The sequence below is a fragment of the Thunnus albacares genome, chromosome 2 (genome assembly GCF_914725855.1).
Source record: "Thunnus albacares chromosome 2, fThuAlb1.1, whole genome shotgun sequence".
NCBI lineage: Eukaryota > Metazoa > Chordata > Actinopteri > Scombriformes > Scombridae > Thunnus > Thunnus albacares.
Window position 1 is genome coordinate 35,058,143 of NC_058107.1, and position 14,690 is coordinate 35,072,832.

Genomic DNA, 14,690 nt, shown 5'->3' on the forward strand with positions numbered 1-14,690 from the left:
ATCTCACTGACCTTGTAGAGAGCGTCGACCTTCATCGTAAAGCCGTCGACGCCCGGCATGGCGGTCATGGGCTGCAGCTCCAGGATGTCTGAGGCGAAGTTAGCCTCGAAGGGAACGTCGTGGAAATATCTGTCACATACGTCCGGTTGTTTACGATCCTGCAGAGAGCAAATATTTGTTTGGATGATTCAGCATCGTTCTCTTCGACTATGACAGATACTATCACTGAAGGTTCAGTTGTAGCTTCAGGTGTATGACTAGTCTACAGTAAATAGTTCTCTAGTATTAATGCCAGGGGACAGTAATGAGCAGCACAGGGGGCTCCACAGGGCTCTGTACTGGCTCCACTCCTGTTCACATTGTATATGTCGGACTTCGAATACAACAAGTCTAAGCCCCCCTCTAGTGCCGGTGAAAATCTGTTGGGTGGACATTGAAGTTGTGCACACCTACAACTATCTAGAGATCCTTGTGGATGACAAGCTGGACCTGTCTCCTAACACCGATGCCCTCTACAGGAAGTGGTGGAGAGAGAGGCACACTGAACAAACTGAAAGCTATAACGGACAGTAGCAGACACCCTCTCCACAGCCTCCTGGAGCGACGGAGGAGTAGCTGCAGCAGAACGAAGCGATTCAGGAGATCCTTCGTCCCCACAGTGATAAGACTGTTCAATTCCTCCTGACTTGACTGGATAGTTTTTTGTTTACAATAAAGTAATATCTATCTATCTATCTATCTATCTATCTATCTATCTATCTATCTATCTATCTATCTACTGTAGATGCAGGGTTAATATATGAAGGTGTAGTTCCACAGCGGCACCAGACAGAATTTGCATGGTGAAGAACGTCAGTGATTTAAATAACCCGCAGGCTTTGAATGTCTTTAAAAAAAAAAAAAAAAAAGATGTGGTGACTGGTCTGACAGGTGGAGCAGGTAGAAAAAGAGAAGATCTGTGTGAGTATGTGAGTGTGTGTGCTTTCACTTTGTGCAGATAAAACATTACAGCAGGATTAAACTAATTTGAGGTCATCTCTAAAGCAAATACATTAAACTAAAAAAAGGTTTGACTCCTTGAAAAGGTTCATTCAGGTTTATAACAACAACAAAAAGTTATATTATTTACACAAAACAACAAACTGTAAAGTTATTGATTGCTTTTACTTCATCAAATCACAAAAACAAACAGACTAAATCAATTTGAAGCTACTGTTTAAGGACAGAAATGCAAAATAAAAGGGCTCATCATCTAAAGAAAATATTTTACATATTTTAAACAAGACATGCAGGTTTTAATCAGATCCTTCATGGATAGAGAGTGAGGTTTCCTTCTTTCAGTGGAGGTTAAATTATACAGTTAGTGTTAATGTTGTAGCTCCACCTTTGCTTCAGCTGCTACAGTCTGTTTATTTTACTATGAACACTGTCCTGACGGGGAGTGTCGTTTACAACAAAGAGCCTTTATTTACTTTGACTAAAAGAAGCCGGTTTCTATTTGACGCTGGTTCTTCACTCTGATTTTTCTGTTTGATGATATTTTTATGATATTTATATTAATATATTAAAGCCTCTAGAAACCGGAGTCAAATTCCTTGTATGTGTGAACGTACTCGGCCAATAAAGCTGATTCTGATTATTATAAATGATTCACAGATTGATCATATTTTGTAAGAAGCCTCTTTGTTTTCTTAACGGTTTTCTACTCGTTGTGTTAATAAGCTGCTTCTGTTGTTTTCTTTTAATACTAAATAAACATTTTCTTCACTTTTAGACCTCTACTGTGATCTGTTTCATTAACAGCAGTTATCACAGTTATTTAATTAGTTAAAAAGTAAGACTGAGCAACAGACTGGTGGGTATTAAATGACTATATTCTACTAAAGGTGATGCAATTAAATTATTAAAATGAAATTATTCTGACAACCTTTGCAAAACAGTTCTTTTCATTTATTTACTTAATTGAGGAAGGTTAATTTAAGCTAACCCTTTTTGAATTAGTTTCTTCCTACATACACAGATCACAGCAAAATAAAACAGAAAACATGGAGAAGTGTTTTATATAATAATAAATGTTTGTACCAGCAGTAGGAAACGATGTTTGAGGTGTTTGTTGGGTTGGATGCAGCCGTACTGCGGCCCCTCGTTGTACAGCGTCCCCGTGGGGTCAAAGAAGGGAACGTAGCCGTCCCTGCCGGTGCAGAGGTAAACCTTCTCCAGCTGCAGCTTGTAGGCCGCGTTCAGGTTCTGCTCAGGGTTCCACAACACCCGGCCGTACAGAGTCTGACCTGCAGGGGGCAGCAGAGGAAAGTTGTTGTTTTTTTTCCACCTTTTATTTCTATACATGATTAAAATGTTTGAGTTTGTGCTGCAAAAAAAAAAAGTTCAGTCATAATCTGAAGATTTTAAGTCACACACACTGATGGAGAAATGCTGAAGGACCTTAAACAGTTAAAGAAACATAAATGGATTAAATACAACACACACAAAAACTCAGTCATCCTCTACTGAAAAAGTTTGGAGTATGAAAAACAAAACTGACAGGACACTTTATTGTGAAAGGACATGTCAGCAGGAAATCCTCAAATTCAGTTAAACCAAAAAGCTGCTCATCACTCTTCACTAATTATCTAATTATCTTAATTAAAGGGTTCCCTCCGTGCTATAAACCTCCTGTCGTACCCATGGAGAACGCTCCCTTGTAGTCCATCTCGGCCATGGAGACGTCAGCGCTGGCCGGGTCCATCATGAAGACCTTCTCGTTGTTACACAGCTGGAACTCCGTGTTGAGGGAGTAAACGACGGGGACGGGACGGTTGGTCTGCTGGAAGGCGATCGGCACCAGGAACCTGGTCGAAGTAGGAGACGTTAAGGTTATCGGCTGTGCTTTGATTTGTTTTCCTGTTCCCACAATGCACCTGGGCTCCTTAACACATGTCATTATCAAATTATTGTTTGGGCTCTATAACAGAGATTCTTCAGTGTTCTTAAGATGTTTTTACTACTGTGTAGAATTAAATTTAATGTTTTTCACAGTTATACCAGTTAAAGAATGATGGAAAACCAGTTGGGACAATGAAGCCTACAATTATTTATTAAGTACATGAATTTATATCACATTTTTGTAAGAACTTCTCAGCTGTATATGACGAGTTTTTGCTAAAACTGACACTTGTCCATCGTGAGCGGATGAACTTCCTGTTATTGTAGCTGCAGTATTTTGCTGCAGGTCTGATGTTTCTGATTGAAACTCCACAAAAAAGGATTAAACAATTTCCTGCAGCACAATCCACTGTCGCACCAGTCAGATTTAATTTATTAGTGAGAAAAAAAACAGTTCAACAAGTAATGTTACTGATTACAGCAGGGAAGGAAAATGTTTTCAAGATCCTTGTAAATCAAATTTTAATAACTTCTAAGGCTTTTTTTTTTTGTGGGAACTGAATTTGCTGGATAATTGTTTACAGCTGTGTGTGTGTGTGTGTGTGTATGTGTGTGTGTGTGTGTGTGTGTGTGTGTGTGTGTGTGTGTGTGTGTGTGTGTGTGTGTGTGTGGGACGACGTACTTCTCTGGAGCGTGAGCCGTGCAGGAAAGAGGTTTGTCACCGGGGTCGATCCAGGGCTGAGTGGGCTGAACGGTGCAGGGGATCAGGAAGACGGTGTACTCTCCAGAATAGTCCTTCCTGTTGATAAGACAACACAGAAGGCAGTGAGATACGGAGCTGAAAATGGGTTGATCAAGAGTTCCTCTGGAATCCAAAGTGAGAAGATTAAAACCTTCTGGGTTTCTCAGGAGTCACTTCAGGATTTCTAAAGAACCATTTTGGTTGTTTGATGAGGAACTCTGAGGTTCTCTGCAGCTGTGATCAAACAAACACGACATCAACCTCCAACTGAGATCTTGCGTGACAGTGAACAACATAATAGACCAGATTCAACTTCTGGAGAAATATATCTGTGGTTTTCTGCATAGTTTGGGCCCATCTGGAGGTTTCCTATACGTATATGTTTTCCTAAATCTTAAAGCTGCTTTACAGTAAAACTTCCAACAAATTTAATTGCATATTTTGTTGTCACTCTCCTGTAAATGTCACTACTGAGTGAGGGATCTAATTTCATAATTTCCATTTAAAGTTACTGCAGGAGAACTTTCATTTTGTGTTGATTTTAGCGCCCCCCTGTGGACAAAAGTGGTAGTGTTTTCCCAGAATGAAGACTGCATTTCCTATGAGGCTAGCAGGTGCATTTGTTTTGGAAGTGAGTGAAAGAAAGAGCTACTTATTTCTAACACTAACACTTCTTTTTTAAACAGCTGTTTGCAGGATGCATAGCGATGAGGTAATGTATCTATTTGTGGCTATATGAGATTAATAATTGTTTGTTTTGGTTACACGTAAGGCTGAATCCGGCAAAGCAGCACCTTCCTGCAGGGTTGTACGGAGATATGTGCAGGTATCGATGTGCTCAAGGACTGTCTTGATCATATAAAACTCAAGAAATCAAGACCATAAAGGTCTCAAGACCTCAAAGAACTCAAGCAGTCAGTTTTTATTGTAAGTAGCCATGTTGAATAAAGGCTTTTTAACTTAATCCTCCAGTTTTTTATTCCTGCTCCACGCCAGTAGTGCCTGAAGTTTGTTTTTCCTAATCAGAAAATAACGTTTTATTTCTCAGATTCACTCACTATTCTCATTCACACACTAGATTTGTTCTCTAGCTCACTCAGCCACCACTGCTGTCTCTCTCTATCTCTCTCTCGCCGACAACAAGTCTAACTTTACTTTTAACGTTATCAAATAAAGAGAATATGCTCCCTCCTCATCCTAGTAAGGTCTCTGTACCTTCTCATGCTACGATGCTACATGTAATGTCAACATCGGCTCCTCTTGTCTGCGTGCTGTAAGTCGTTTCATCTGATTTTGTGGGAAATTTGACCCGTTGGCAGCATTTACATTTAGAATAACTACATTCACTTCCTCCGGATGAAGTGACTGACCTGCTGTAGGAGCTGGTGGCCCTCCACAGCTGGTACGGTGAGTCGAAGGTTTGGGCGCTCCACAGCAGCTGGATGTCAAACTCGATTCCTCCGAGGTGGTCGGGGGCCATCAGGTGGGACTTGTGGCCCGGCAGAGTGTGGTGTTCAGGGACAAACTGACCTGGAGGAGAGAAAAAAACGGAGGAAATATGTTTTTATTCCACTAATGTGATACTGACACGTGTTGCTTCAGACCAGAGCTCGAGATATAACACATCTTTGTACACAGCTGGATATTCTCGTATTAATAAGAAGACAAACACTTTATAAAGCAAAACCTACTGTAGGTATGATCTTATCTTGGGACTAATATGTTTAATGTGAGGGGTTTTGTTGTGTGAACTCACCTCTGAACTTAGCGTGAGTTTTAAACTCAATCACCAGTCGTCCGTCTTCTCTGATGTAAATCCTGATGATCTGCAGTCTGGCGGAGAGGACGCTGTCAGTCTGAATGCCTGCAAACATCAAACACCAAACATGACAGTTAGAGATCTTTGCTAACATAAGCCAAATGCATCTTTAAATTCACAGGAAAGATAATAATACATTTGTTGTAAAAGGTTATCTATTTTCATCTTATGTTTTACCTAAACTGCAGTTGCCTCACTAGTCAGTGTAAAACAATTATGCATAAAACAACAAGTCGAGTCAAATTGTCATAATAGTTTTGAAATTGGAAAAGGTAATATAATGTGTTCGCATGTGGAGAAAATATGTATTATGAGAAATAGGATTGTTGTGTGTAAGCAAGAATAACCACAAACGTCCTGCTTCATATTTAAAGGGAATCTCCACCAATTTTACACATCAGCGTGTGTTTCCAGGTGTTATAAGTGAAAAAAAGACGTATTAAATATTTTCGAACCTGTCCTCCAGAGCACGGTGTCGTAGAAGAAAGAGAACTCCATCTCGGTGTGATGCTCCAGAGAAGCCCAGCCTCTCGGCGCCGTCACGTAGATGTAGGACACGTAGAGAGGAACCTGCACCGTCAGGAAGGACTGAGCCGAGTCACGAACCTGGAAAAAACAGTAAACAGTACGCTTTAATGTCGGTTCTCAACATGAGGGGAGGGACCCTACAGAGGCTCATGCTGTGAGTTTTAGTCTTTCTTGAGTATTTTATAAGTTATTCAGAGTCACAGAACAAACTGGAGAATTTCTCCGTGAAGGATGTTCCAGCCTTTAGAAAAGTTTTTTTTCTTCTTTTCTGTCAGCAGCATTTTCTAAAAAATTAAATTCTGGGAAACTGAAATTCTATGACAATTCACTGACAGACGGGCCTTGAGCTAAACCGCGAGCTTGACACCGTTCTCCAACTCGACAGCGGCTGACAAAACAAAAATCCACTCAAGGTTTATTAGCTCTAGTCCTGGAGCTTTCAACAGTGTGTTGCTTTCGAGGTCAAGAGGGAAAGCTCAACTTTTAAACCTACAAGGATGAAAAGTCCTAAAAGTGCTCCGAATACTAGAAAGTTTGAGCAAACCTTGTGTTGTTATGTGGAAGAAAATATGATTTGACTAGAAATATGTATTATGTAAAGAAATAGTATTATGTGGTCTCTGCTTTATACTGTTAAATACCTCTCTGGGATGTACTCACTGATGCGTTTTGCCCTTCGTTTGGACCCGTGTTTTGCCCTTCAGTTGATCCCCTGCTAAAAGCCTTTCTGTGCCTCTTGTCATATTGATGAAACCCAACGATACAGATGTATTTGTTTCCCTCTCATTTACATCCTCCATGCTTTGTTTATATATTCTGTCTCAAACAGTCTGTTGGTGCTTTCTTTTCCTCCTGCTGCAGCATAATAAAACCTGACTCTTTGGCTTCATACAAGATTTTCCTCATTTTGTCCATTTTAAACTACTTTTTTTGCTTATCACGACTCGTATCCGGCGGCAACAGTAAGACGCTGACTTTGACTTGTACCTGGAAATCGGCAGTGACGGAGCCCCCGCAGACGTCGATGAGCTCGGTCATGTCGTAGTAGGCGTCGAAGGTCCAGATGCAGCTCTTGAGGTTGAGGTGCTTGTAGAGTTGGATGCTCTTGGCCTCCCGGACGTTGGGGTTGAACTGGTAGGGGCGGTCGTATCCGGGACCCAGAGAGATGCTGTCGTAGGACACGTCGTCAAGGAAACCCGTCTCTGTAAAAAAAAAAGTTGCCAAGGTTCAGATTAACTGCTCGGACACCGTAGCTCTGACTCTTAAACCGTGAGAGATGCTGGGTGCTCTTGAGATAGAAAATTGAGAACATGTTGCGCTGGTTTATTTAATCAAACCTGCTCTGGATGTGAATCTCAGATAAATCTTTGAAGTGTAAAGTGATGTAAATGATTTGGTAAGTAGCCTGCGGGTGTCTACGTCTGATCTCTTGTTTCAGCCCTCAGGTGAGCTTTGATGAAAGAGGACACACAGCGTGTTTGTGTGTTTGAGTGAAAGGTAGGTGTGTGTGTGTGTGTGTGTGTGTGACTGACCAGAGATGCCCTGCAGGTCTTTGAGGGTGACCAGGTTGGAACAGACGTGCTGCTGCCGGTAGATCGACTCCGACAGCAGGAAGTGCAGGTTGTGCAGCGGCATGGTGGACACCAGGGGGAGCATGCCGTCCTGATGGGGGATCTGCACCGAGATATGGATGCTAAAGAGGGACACACGGAGCAGAAGACAGAAGAGATTAACAAACAAAGTATGAGGTTTTGGTGAAGACTTTTATCCAGATCCACCCGTCCCTCCTCACCGGTTGGGGTGCTCTTTGTGTTTAACGTCCAGGTATTTGAGTGTTGCGATGAAGGACTGAGCCTGGAAGCCTCTGGCAGTTCCCGTGGTAACAGGCGTGTGGCAAATGGAGCCCTCAGTGCCGATGGTGGCGATGTTGCTCCTTAGCGGCGTTCCAAGGTGACCTGACTTATCCCTGGCCTGCGCCACGCAGCGAACGTGGAAACGCCGGCTGAAATAAATGCTGTCCAGGACCTGAGAGAGGAAGCAGAGCGGACGAGATGTTAGAGACTGTGATGAAGAATAAGACTAAATGCTTGTCTTAAAGGAGGCCTGGGTGCATTGTGTTTGTCTGTCTCTCTTCCTACTGAACGTATAAATCCTTAAAAACAAACATATAGTTTCATTTTTTTCTCTAAAACGCTTACAGTTAATCCAAAATACAGCAGCTAGTCTTCTAACCAGTGCTAGCCGTAGGTCCCACATTACCCCTGTTTTTGCATCCCACCATTGGCTTCCGGTAAAATTCAGAATAAACTACAAGATCCTGCTGGTTATTCATAAAGTGCTCCATGACCTCGCCCCCTAGCTACATTTCTGAGCTCCTTGTTCCTCATTCTACTTCACGACCTCTGCGATCCTCAAATCTCGGCCTTCTATCTATTCCCCGCACAAACCGCAAATCAAAAGGTGACCACACATTTGCATTCCTAGCACCCAACTCTGTGGTGCCTCAAAACTCATTTATATCGTCAAGCCTTTCTATAGACCTCCCTTCTTGTTCCCATGTCCTGTTTTATTTCATTTTGGTTGATTTCTGTTTGTCTATTCTATTAATCTATCTGTTTCAATTATTGCATGTGTCTGTGTCTGTGAAGCACTTTGTAACTGTGTGTTTTAAAAAGTGCTATATAAATAAAAGCTTACTTACTTACTTACTAATTTCCTACAACAGAAACAACCACTGTAGTTTAAGGCAAAAGTTACACAAACAGGACAAAACAGTGGGGACTATTTTGAGTAGGTTGGTGCTCTAGTGAGTATTTCCAGCAGCAGGACAGTGTATGAGTGATTGACTCAAAACAAACAACAGTTATTACATTTTTGGACAGTAATGGATTTCTATGGCACAGAGGGATAACATATATCAGGCTTTGGATACACACACACACACAAAACTTGCTGGTAGGATCAGTAAATTGTTGGTTTTGGTCTTTCTATGTGATTGGTTGACAATAAGAAGACTAATCTTTTAAAAAATGGAACAATCACACCCTCATAGTTTTATATAGTGGTACCATTCCACTTCTAAAACAAGTAACATTAGCATAATAGCATGCTAGTTACTAGCATGCTAGTTACTAGCATACATTGTTACGCTACAGTAGTAACTGACAAACGCAGTCTAGCAATAATTAGTCTTAGTAATTCCATACTACATAATGATCTTTAATGTATACTTTTATATTACAGCTGCCAATTCAAGTTAAATTAACCAGAAAGCAAAATTTCTCTAAATATTTGATTTTTGTTGAACATTTGTCAGTTACACAGAAATGCTAGTAAAGCTACTAAGCTATCCTGTTGATCTTTCACCATCATAAATATCACAATCATGTATAACTGACTATATAACAAGTCATCGCGCTTTACATTTTCAGTTTATATTTTTTAGTTTGAAGTTTGTCTGTTAGTCATCTTGGTGCTTTGTGGTTCCTTGTGGCTGAGTTTGGTGGAGCCAATGAGTTTATTTCCCTCCATGGACCGACTCACCATGTGGTTCACGCTGGTATACGGGGTGGTGTCTGTGACCGTCTCAAAGGGGGACCGGGCACCGTTGGTGTCGGTTGGCGCCGCCACTTCCCAGGAGAAGTGAACTTGAGTCTGGTTGATGCCCGCCTCCTCGCAGCGCTCCTTCATCACGGAGTACTTCGGGTAGTGAGGGTCGCAGGGGGTGACGCACACCAGGGGGTAACCTGGAGAGGGGGTCTTCTTACTGCCCTCCTTCGTCACTTCCTGGACGTGATCGTAGTCAGCGAGAGAGACCACCTGGGGAGGAAGGAGGATTTTATTGTTTTTATTACAAGAGTCCACAGTAGCTTGGTGGGTAGAACACAAACACTGCATGAGATTAGGCTTCCTGCTGAGGGACTGTAAGGCATTTGGAGTAAAATCACCCATAAATATAATATTATATAATATTTTAATGGCATACAAACATAGCTGAACTGATGTACTCATTGTAAGTAGTTAAATTAAAAGTAGTTAAATGCATAAGAAATGTAAAAGCCTGTAAAATATTGCTAATGTTTTCTGCTCTCGTCCTCTAGTTACTGAATATGTATTGGAGGAGAGGTGAGCTTTCGCTGGGAGTGAAGATGTTTCTTGCTTCCGCTGCCAAGCGCACTGAATGCTAAAAACATGTTAAGCACTCTGCACTGCTGGAAACACACAAAAGCATAAAACATCCATTTAAATCAAAGAAGCAAAGTCACTAAAGTCCTTAAAAAAGCTGCTTAAGACACATCGTGTCCTAGTTTCTCCAACTGCTCCTGCTTTATATCTTTGTGTTGTTCTGTGTTTGTTTTATTATCATATAAGACACATTGGATGAGTTAGTTATGTGACAGCAGCCGTTATTTCATTTAAAGACAAGTTATACTGATAGATATCACTCTTACAATAGGTGGGGAAGGGAGGATGAGACTGCCTGCAGCCTCCTGGTCCAGAATGGTCACTGTTGCCATAGTGATCTCCCCAAGTACCGCCTCCACAGGGTCGTCAGGGCCAAGGACCAATGAGAAGGACTCATGCCACTCCCTGTCCTCATTGGACAGAATTTCAACCTTGAACAGGATGTGGTCCATCCCTACGGAGTGATCGAGAGGAAATGTTGAGTCATATTTCATCTCAGTAACATTAGACTCAGACAGCTTCAAACTTTTTAGATTCACAAACATGCAAAAGAATAATCTGTAACTTTCAGATTTTTGGCACTGACCAGGTGTGAATTTGAGCACACGGCTCTTGGGATTGTAGTCGACTCCGGACTGGGCTGATCCGTCTCGGGTGCTGCAGCGGATCTTGGAGGTCCGATCCAGATCGCCCCGGCGGATCACCTTGATGTTGAGCACCTCAACGCCGTCCGGACCAGGAGGCTCTCTGACCTGATAGGACGCCTGCTCGAACTCGATGGTGGGAGCTGGAACAGACGAGGATACAGAACGGGTCACAGTGCTGCTCTGGTGGTTACTTAGGTTTGCTTTAAACCTTAAGAGGCACATAAATGTTTAAAATAAAAACATCATCAAGGGCTCACAGGAAGCTTGCTCAGTCCAGTGTTGGTTGACACATTTTTATGAAGAATTCAATTGTTAAATAGTATCACTGAATGGTTAGATGAATAAAAAATAGTAAAGTAAAGTTTTTTAGAAGTTTCATAGAGGAACCTGCATAATATTTGCTGTAAATCCACAAAAGTATTGGACAGAACTAAGCTGTGAGCAAAGGCTGAACTGTGTAAATCTTATTCTTTTGCAAGAGTTCAGTGGAGGCCCTGAGGATAAAATTTAAGAAAATACCACCGTACCCTGATATACACGTTTATAACAGCTGAAGAAGACGGCCTGCTTACCATCTTCATCATTGGTGATGGTGATGGTTACGATGTCGCTAGCGCCAACCATGGCGCCGCTCCAGTGGTCACCCAGCGGCGTCCCAAGATGCACCTGGAACTCCTCTTCGGGCTCAAAAACGGAGTCGTCATTAATGTGAACTGTGCAGTTCTTCACCTGCAGAAACAAACAAACAAACAAACAAACAAACAAACAAACCCTTGATATGTAGACACTGAAAACAAGACTGAATTAATCTGCTTCGGTTTAAATTTTTTTGTACCTTTTCTCCTTTGAGGAAAGTGATTCGTGACTCATCTGCGTTCCTCCTCTCCTCAAAGTCATCCATCACCATGGCTGACATGGTGCGGGTGAAACACCTCACCGATGACGTGAAGGACAGGTCGCCTGTACGGATGACGGGGATGTGCAGGACGCTGTCTTTCTCCTTCACTGTGTAGGCGCTCTTCTCAAACTGCATGCTGGGAACTGAGACAGAGGACGAGGTCAATGTAACTAATATGTCAATAATCTATAGGTATATACGTATTTAACATGTGAGAAGCCTCAAATGAAGACAGTGAAAATGAATAAACCATTATTATTATTATTATTATTATTATTATTGTTATTGTTATTATATAAGTGTGTCCAGTGTGTACGTACTGTCCTGGAAGGTGTCTGTGATGACAACGTTGGCTTCGTAGGGCTCTTGGAGGACAGCACCTTGAGGAGAACTGAGGAAGACCACAAAGGACTCAGATCCTTCAATGGACGGGTTCTGGACGTCATCCATGATGGTCAGACTGCATGTCTGTGAAGTATGGAGGAAGGGCAAATGTTTAATTTATTAATTGCCTATTTGGTTTGTTTTTTTTCACCTTGTTTTCAGTTAATTATGTTTTTTGTTCTTCTTCTGGGCAACAAAAAACTCTTTACCTTACAGAAGGTTCATAACACAAAATCCCTGATGTGCTTCTCATACAGCCTTTAATGGACTCATTGGAGATGAACAATTATCCAAAAGATGTGATTCTTGAAGAATAATCCAGCTGCCTTTGATTTAACACTTTATATATCTTTAGAAAGACGCCTTTAACGACCTGCAGAAACTCCTTCCTGTCCTCACCTCTTCAGTTTTCCCAGGTTTGAACTCCACCTTCTTGGAGCTGGGGATGTAGTCGACCCCCGGACTGGCTGACGGCGGGTCTGAGGGTCGGGTGGCGCACCACACAGACGTCACCGAGGACAGGTCGCTGCCGTGGCGCAGCACAGGTATCTCTATCGTGCCTTGAGTGTGAAGATCAAAATGAAACGCAGGTTAACACAAAGTATACAGTAGATGTGTGCTCTGGGGAAACTAACAAACAAGAGTCTGAATATATCTGGCGACCTTCTACAACCCCGGTTTACAAAGTCTGCTTTGGTCTGCAATTTCAAAGTAATTAGCATCATAAATGAATTTATAGCAGCAGAATAAATTGACAGAGAAACTTAATTTTGAAGCTAATCTCGCAGCGTCTAATTGTGCTGACTGTTCAGCGCTGCAGTACATGCTTTTATCCAAGATTAAAGAAAAAGTCAGAGAACCACATAAAGAAGAGAGAGATAGACAAAGAAATCCGAGGAGGATTGGTGGCGAGATGAGACGAGGCGTACAGGGAGTGTATTTATAGCAAGTAATATATTAACATACATCTCTCTACCAAGTAATGTGATATGACATTAGCTTTTAACTTGTGATCCAGTCAAAACGGCTGCTCAAAATACCCTGAAAACTTATACGTACACACCATTCACTCATCCATTCACACCAGTTATTTCACTTTAGAGATTTATTTTTTCTTTTGTACTTTTGCTTTGAAGTTTTTCGGGGGCTTTAAAATGATTCAAAAGAATTATATGTGGCGCAGTGTGATTGTGAACACGGTGTAGGAAGTATTTCCTACCGACTGATAATAATAATCTTGTTCCTGTATGTTTAAATGTTCATGGCGTGTGCTTATATTCTGTTTCATGTGTAGTAGCTTTGTAAAGAGACGGGGTAGGGATCCACACAGGCGGCACTACTGGCAAAAAATTAATGATACACCCCAGGATGTAGCCACTGTGAAACTACCCTTTCCTAAGACATATTCTTTTTTTTCCACCTTCCCAATTTCCCTGTGAAGATCATTAAATTTTTATATTTCTCTTAAACAGCATAGCTAACTAAAGACTGAGGAGTGTAACTTTATTTTTTAAAAATAATTCCTCTTGGTGGTAGAGAATGATCTGTGTCTGTATTTAAGAGACTCGTACCGGCGTCTTCAGTGAAAGTAAAGGTGGCGTTCCCAAGAGAAACAGTCGACGCGTCGTTGGGTCCGTCGATGACCACCTTGGCCACCATGACGTCCCCCATGCGGGCGTTATCCGAGGCGTCCGACAGCACCAGCTCAAACTCTTCCGACAGCTCGTACTCGCTGTCGTCGATCAGCTTGACGTCACAGGTCGACATGCTGACGCCGGGGCCGAAGATGACTCGGTTGTCGTTGGTCATGCCGCGGCTCTTGTAGTCGGAGCCGGACTCCAGACCGTGGAGGCTGCTGCCCTGAGCCGACTTGGCCAAAGTGTAGCAGAGAGCCGACACGGTGCTGGAGGTGTCACCTGACGTGGGAAAAGAGGGAGAGATGGATCATTTTCCTCCTGCATTTCAACATAAACGACTCTAGCATCATCTATTCTTGAAGACGTATTGGAAGAAGCAGATACAGGATACATATACGCACTCTGTCATACATTGAAAAGAAAAGAAGTACCTTAAGTTTAATGTAACAAGAGAGAATTAAAGCGAACAATAGGTAAATAGGTACCTTTTCTCTCGATGGGAACGTGGATCAAGCCGGTGCTCTCGTTGACGTGGTAGGTCTTCTTGTCGAACTGTAGAGTCGGTTCGTCTTCCGTGTCGTTGATGTTGACGACGGCGCGTGTGTTTCCACCCAGCAGGGCGTACACGGGCATGCTCAGCTCCACCTGGAAGCTCTCGATCCCCTCAAAAACCTTATCATCGTTAATGATGATGGTGCACACTTTGGTGTCCTCACGCTCGTCGAACTGTACCTGTGAATGGACCGCAGAGTAGTGATGTTGTTAAATATGTGCTGTTCTTGTGATTGGACATAATATCTAATGGCTTAAGTATGAAAACAAAGACAATGGAGGACAGAGAACAATAACAGTGACATGGGATGGTGACAAAATCCAATGGGAGGTCTCATATTCTTTGTGAGATCAATGAATAGCTGTATGACCTTTTGATGGGAAATAACTAATGTTTCAAAGAGCGCATGGAGGC

The 14,690-nt window shown here is 42.2% G+C and overlaps 1 protein-coding gene across 2 annotated transcripts in view; it reads right to left on the reverse strand.

Annotated features, from left to right (window-relative positions):
- The window catches only part of fras1 (Fraser extracellular matrix complex subunit 1), a 298,584-nt gene that overhangs the window by 3,379 nt on the left and 280,515 nt on the right, over positions 1-14,690 (reverse strand). For both annotated transcript variants that reach the window (XM_044332436.1, XM_044332428.1), the window contains exons 54-72: positions 14,209-14,455; positions 13,658-14,002; positions 12,486-12,646; positions 12,023-12,170; positions 11,640-11,845; positions 11,377-11,533; positions 10,744-10,944; positions 10,424-10,611; positions 9,516-9,791; positions 7,765-7,997; positions 7,505-7,665; positions 6,960-7,174; positions 5,900-6,050; positions 5,382-5,489; positions 4,996-5,155; positions 3,566-3,682; positions 2,683-2,849; positions 2,083-2,288; positions 12-158 (exon numbers count right to left, since the gene is read on the reverse strand). In XM_044332436.1, the coding sequence (XP_044188371.1) occupies positions 12-158; positions 2,083-2,288; positions 2,683-2,849; positions 3,566-3,682; positions 4,996-5,155; positions 5,382-5,489; positions 5,900-6,050; positions 6,960-7,174; positions 7,505-7,665; positions 7,765-7,997; positions 9,516-9,791; positions 10,424-10,611; positions 10,744-10,944; positions 11,377-11,533; positions 11,640-11,845; positions 12,023-12,170; positions 12,486-12,646; positions 13,658-14,002; positions 14,209-14,455 (3,594 nt within the window). The remainder of the gene's footprint in view (positions 1-11; positions 159-2,082; positions 2,289-2,682; positions 2,850-3,565; positions 3,683-4,995; positions 5,156-5,381; positions 5,490-5,899; positions 6,051-6,959; positions 7,175-7,504; positions 7,666-7,764; positions 7,998-9,515; positions 9,792-10,423; positions 10,612-10,743; positions 10,945-11,376; positions 11,534-11,639; positions 11,846-12,022; positions 12,171-12,485; positions 12,647-13,657; positions 14,003-14,208; positions 14,456-14,690) is intronic.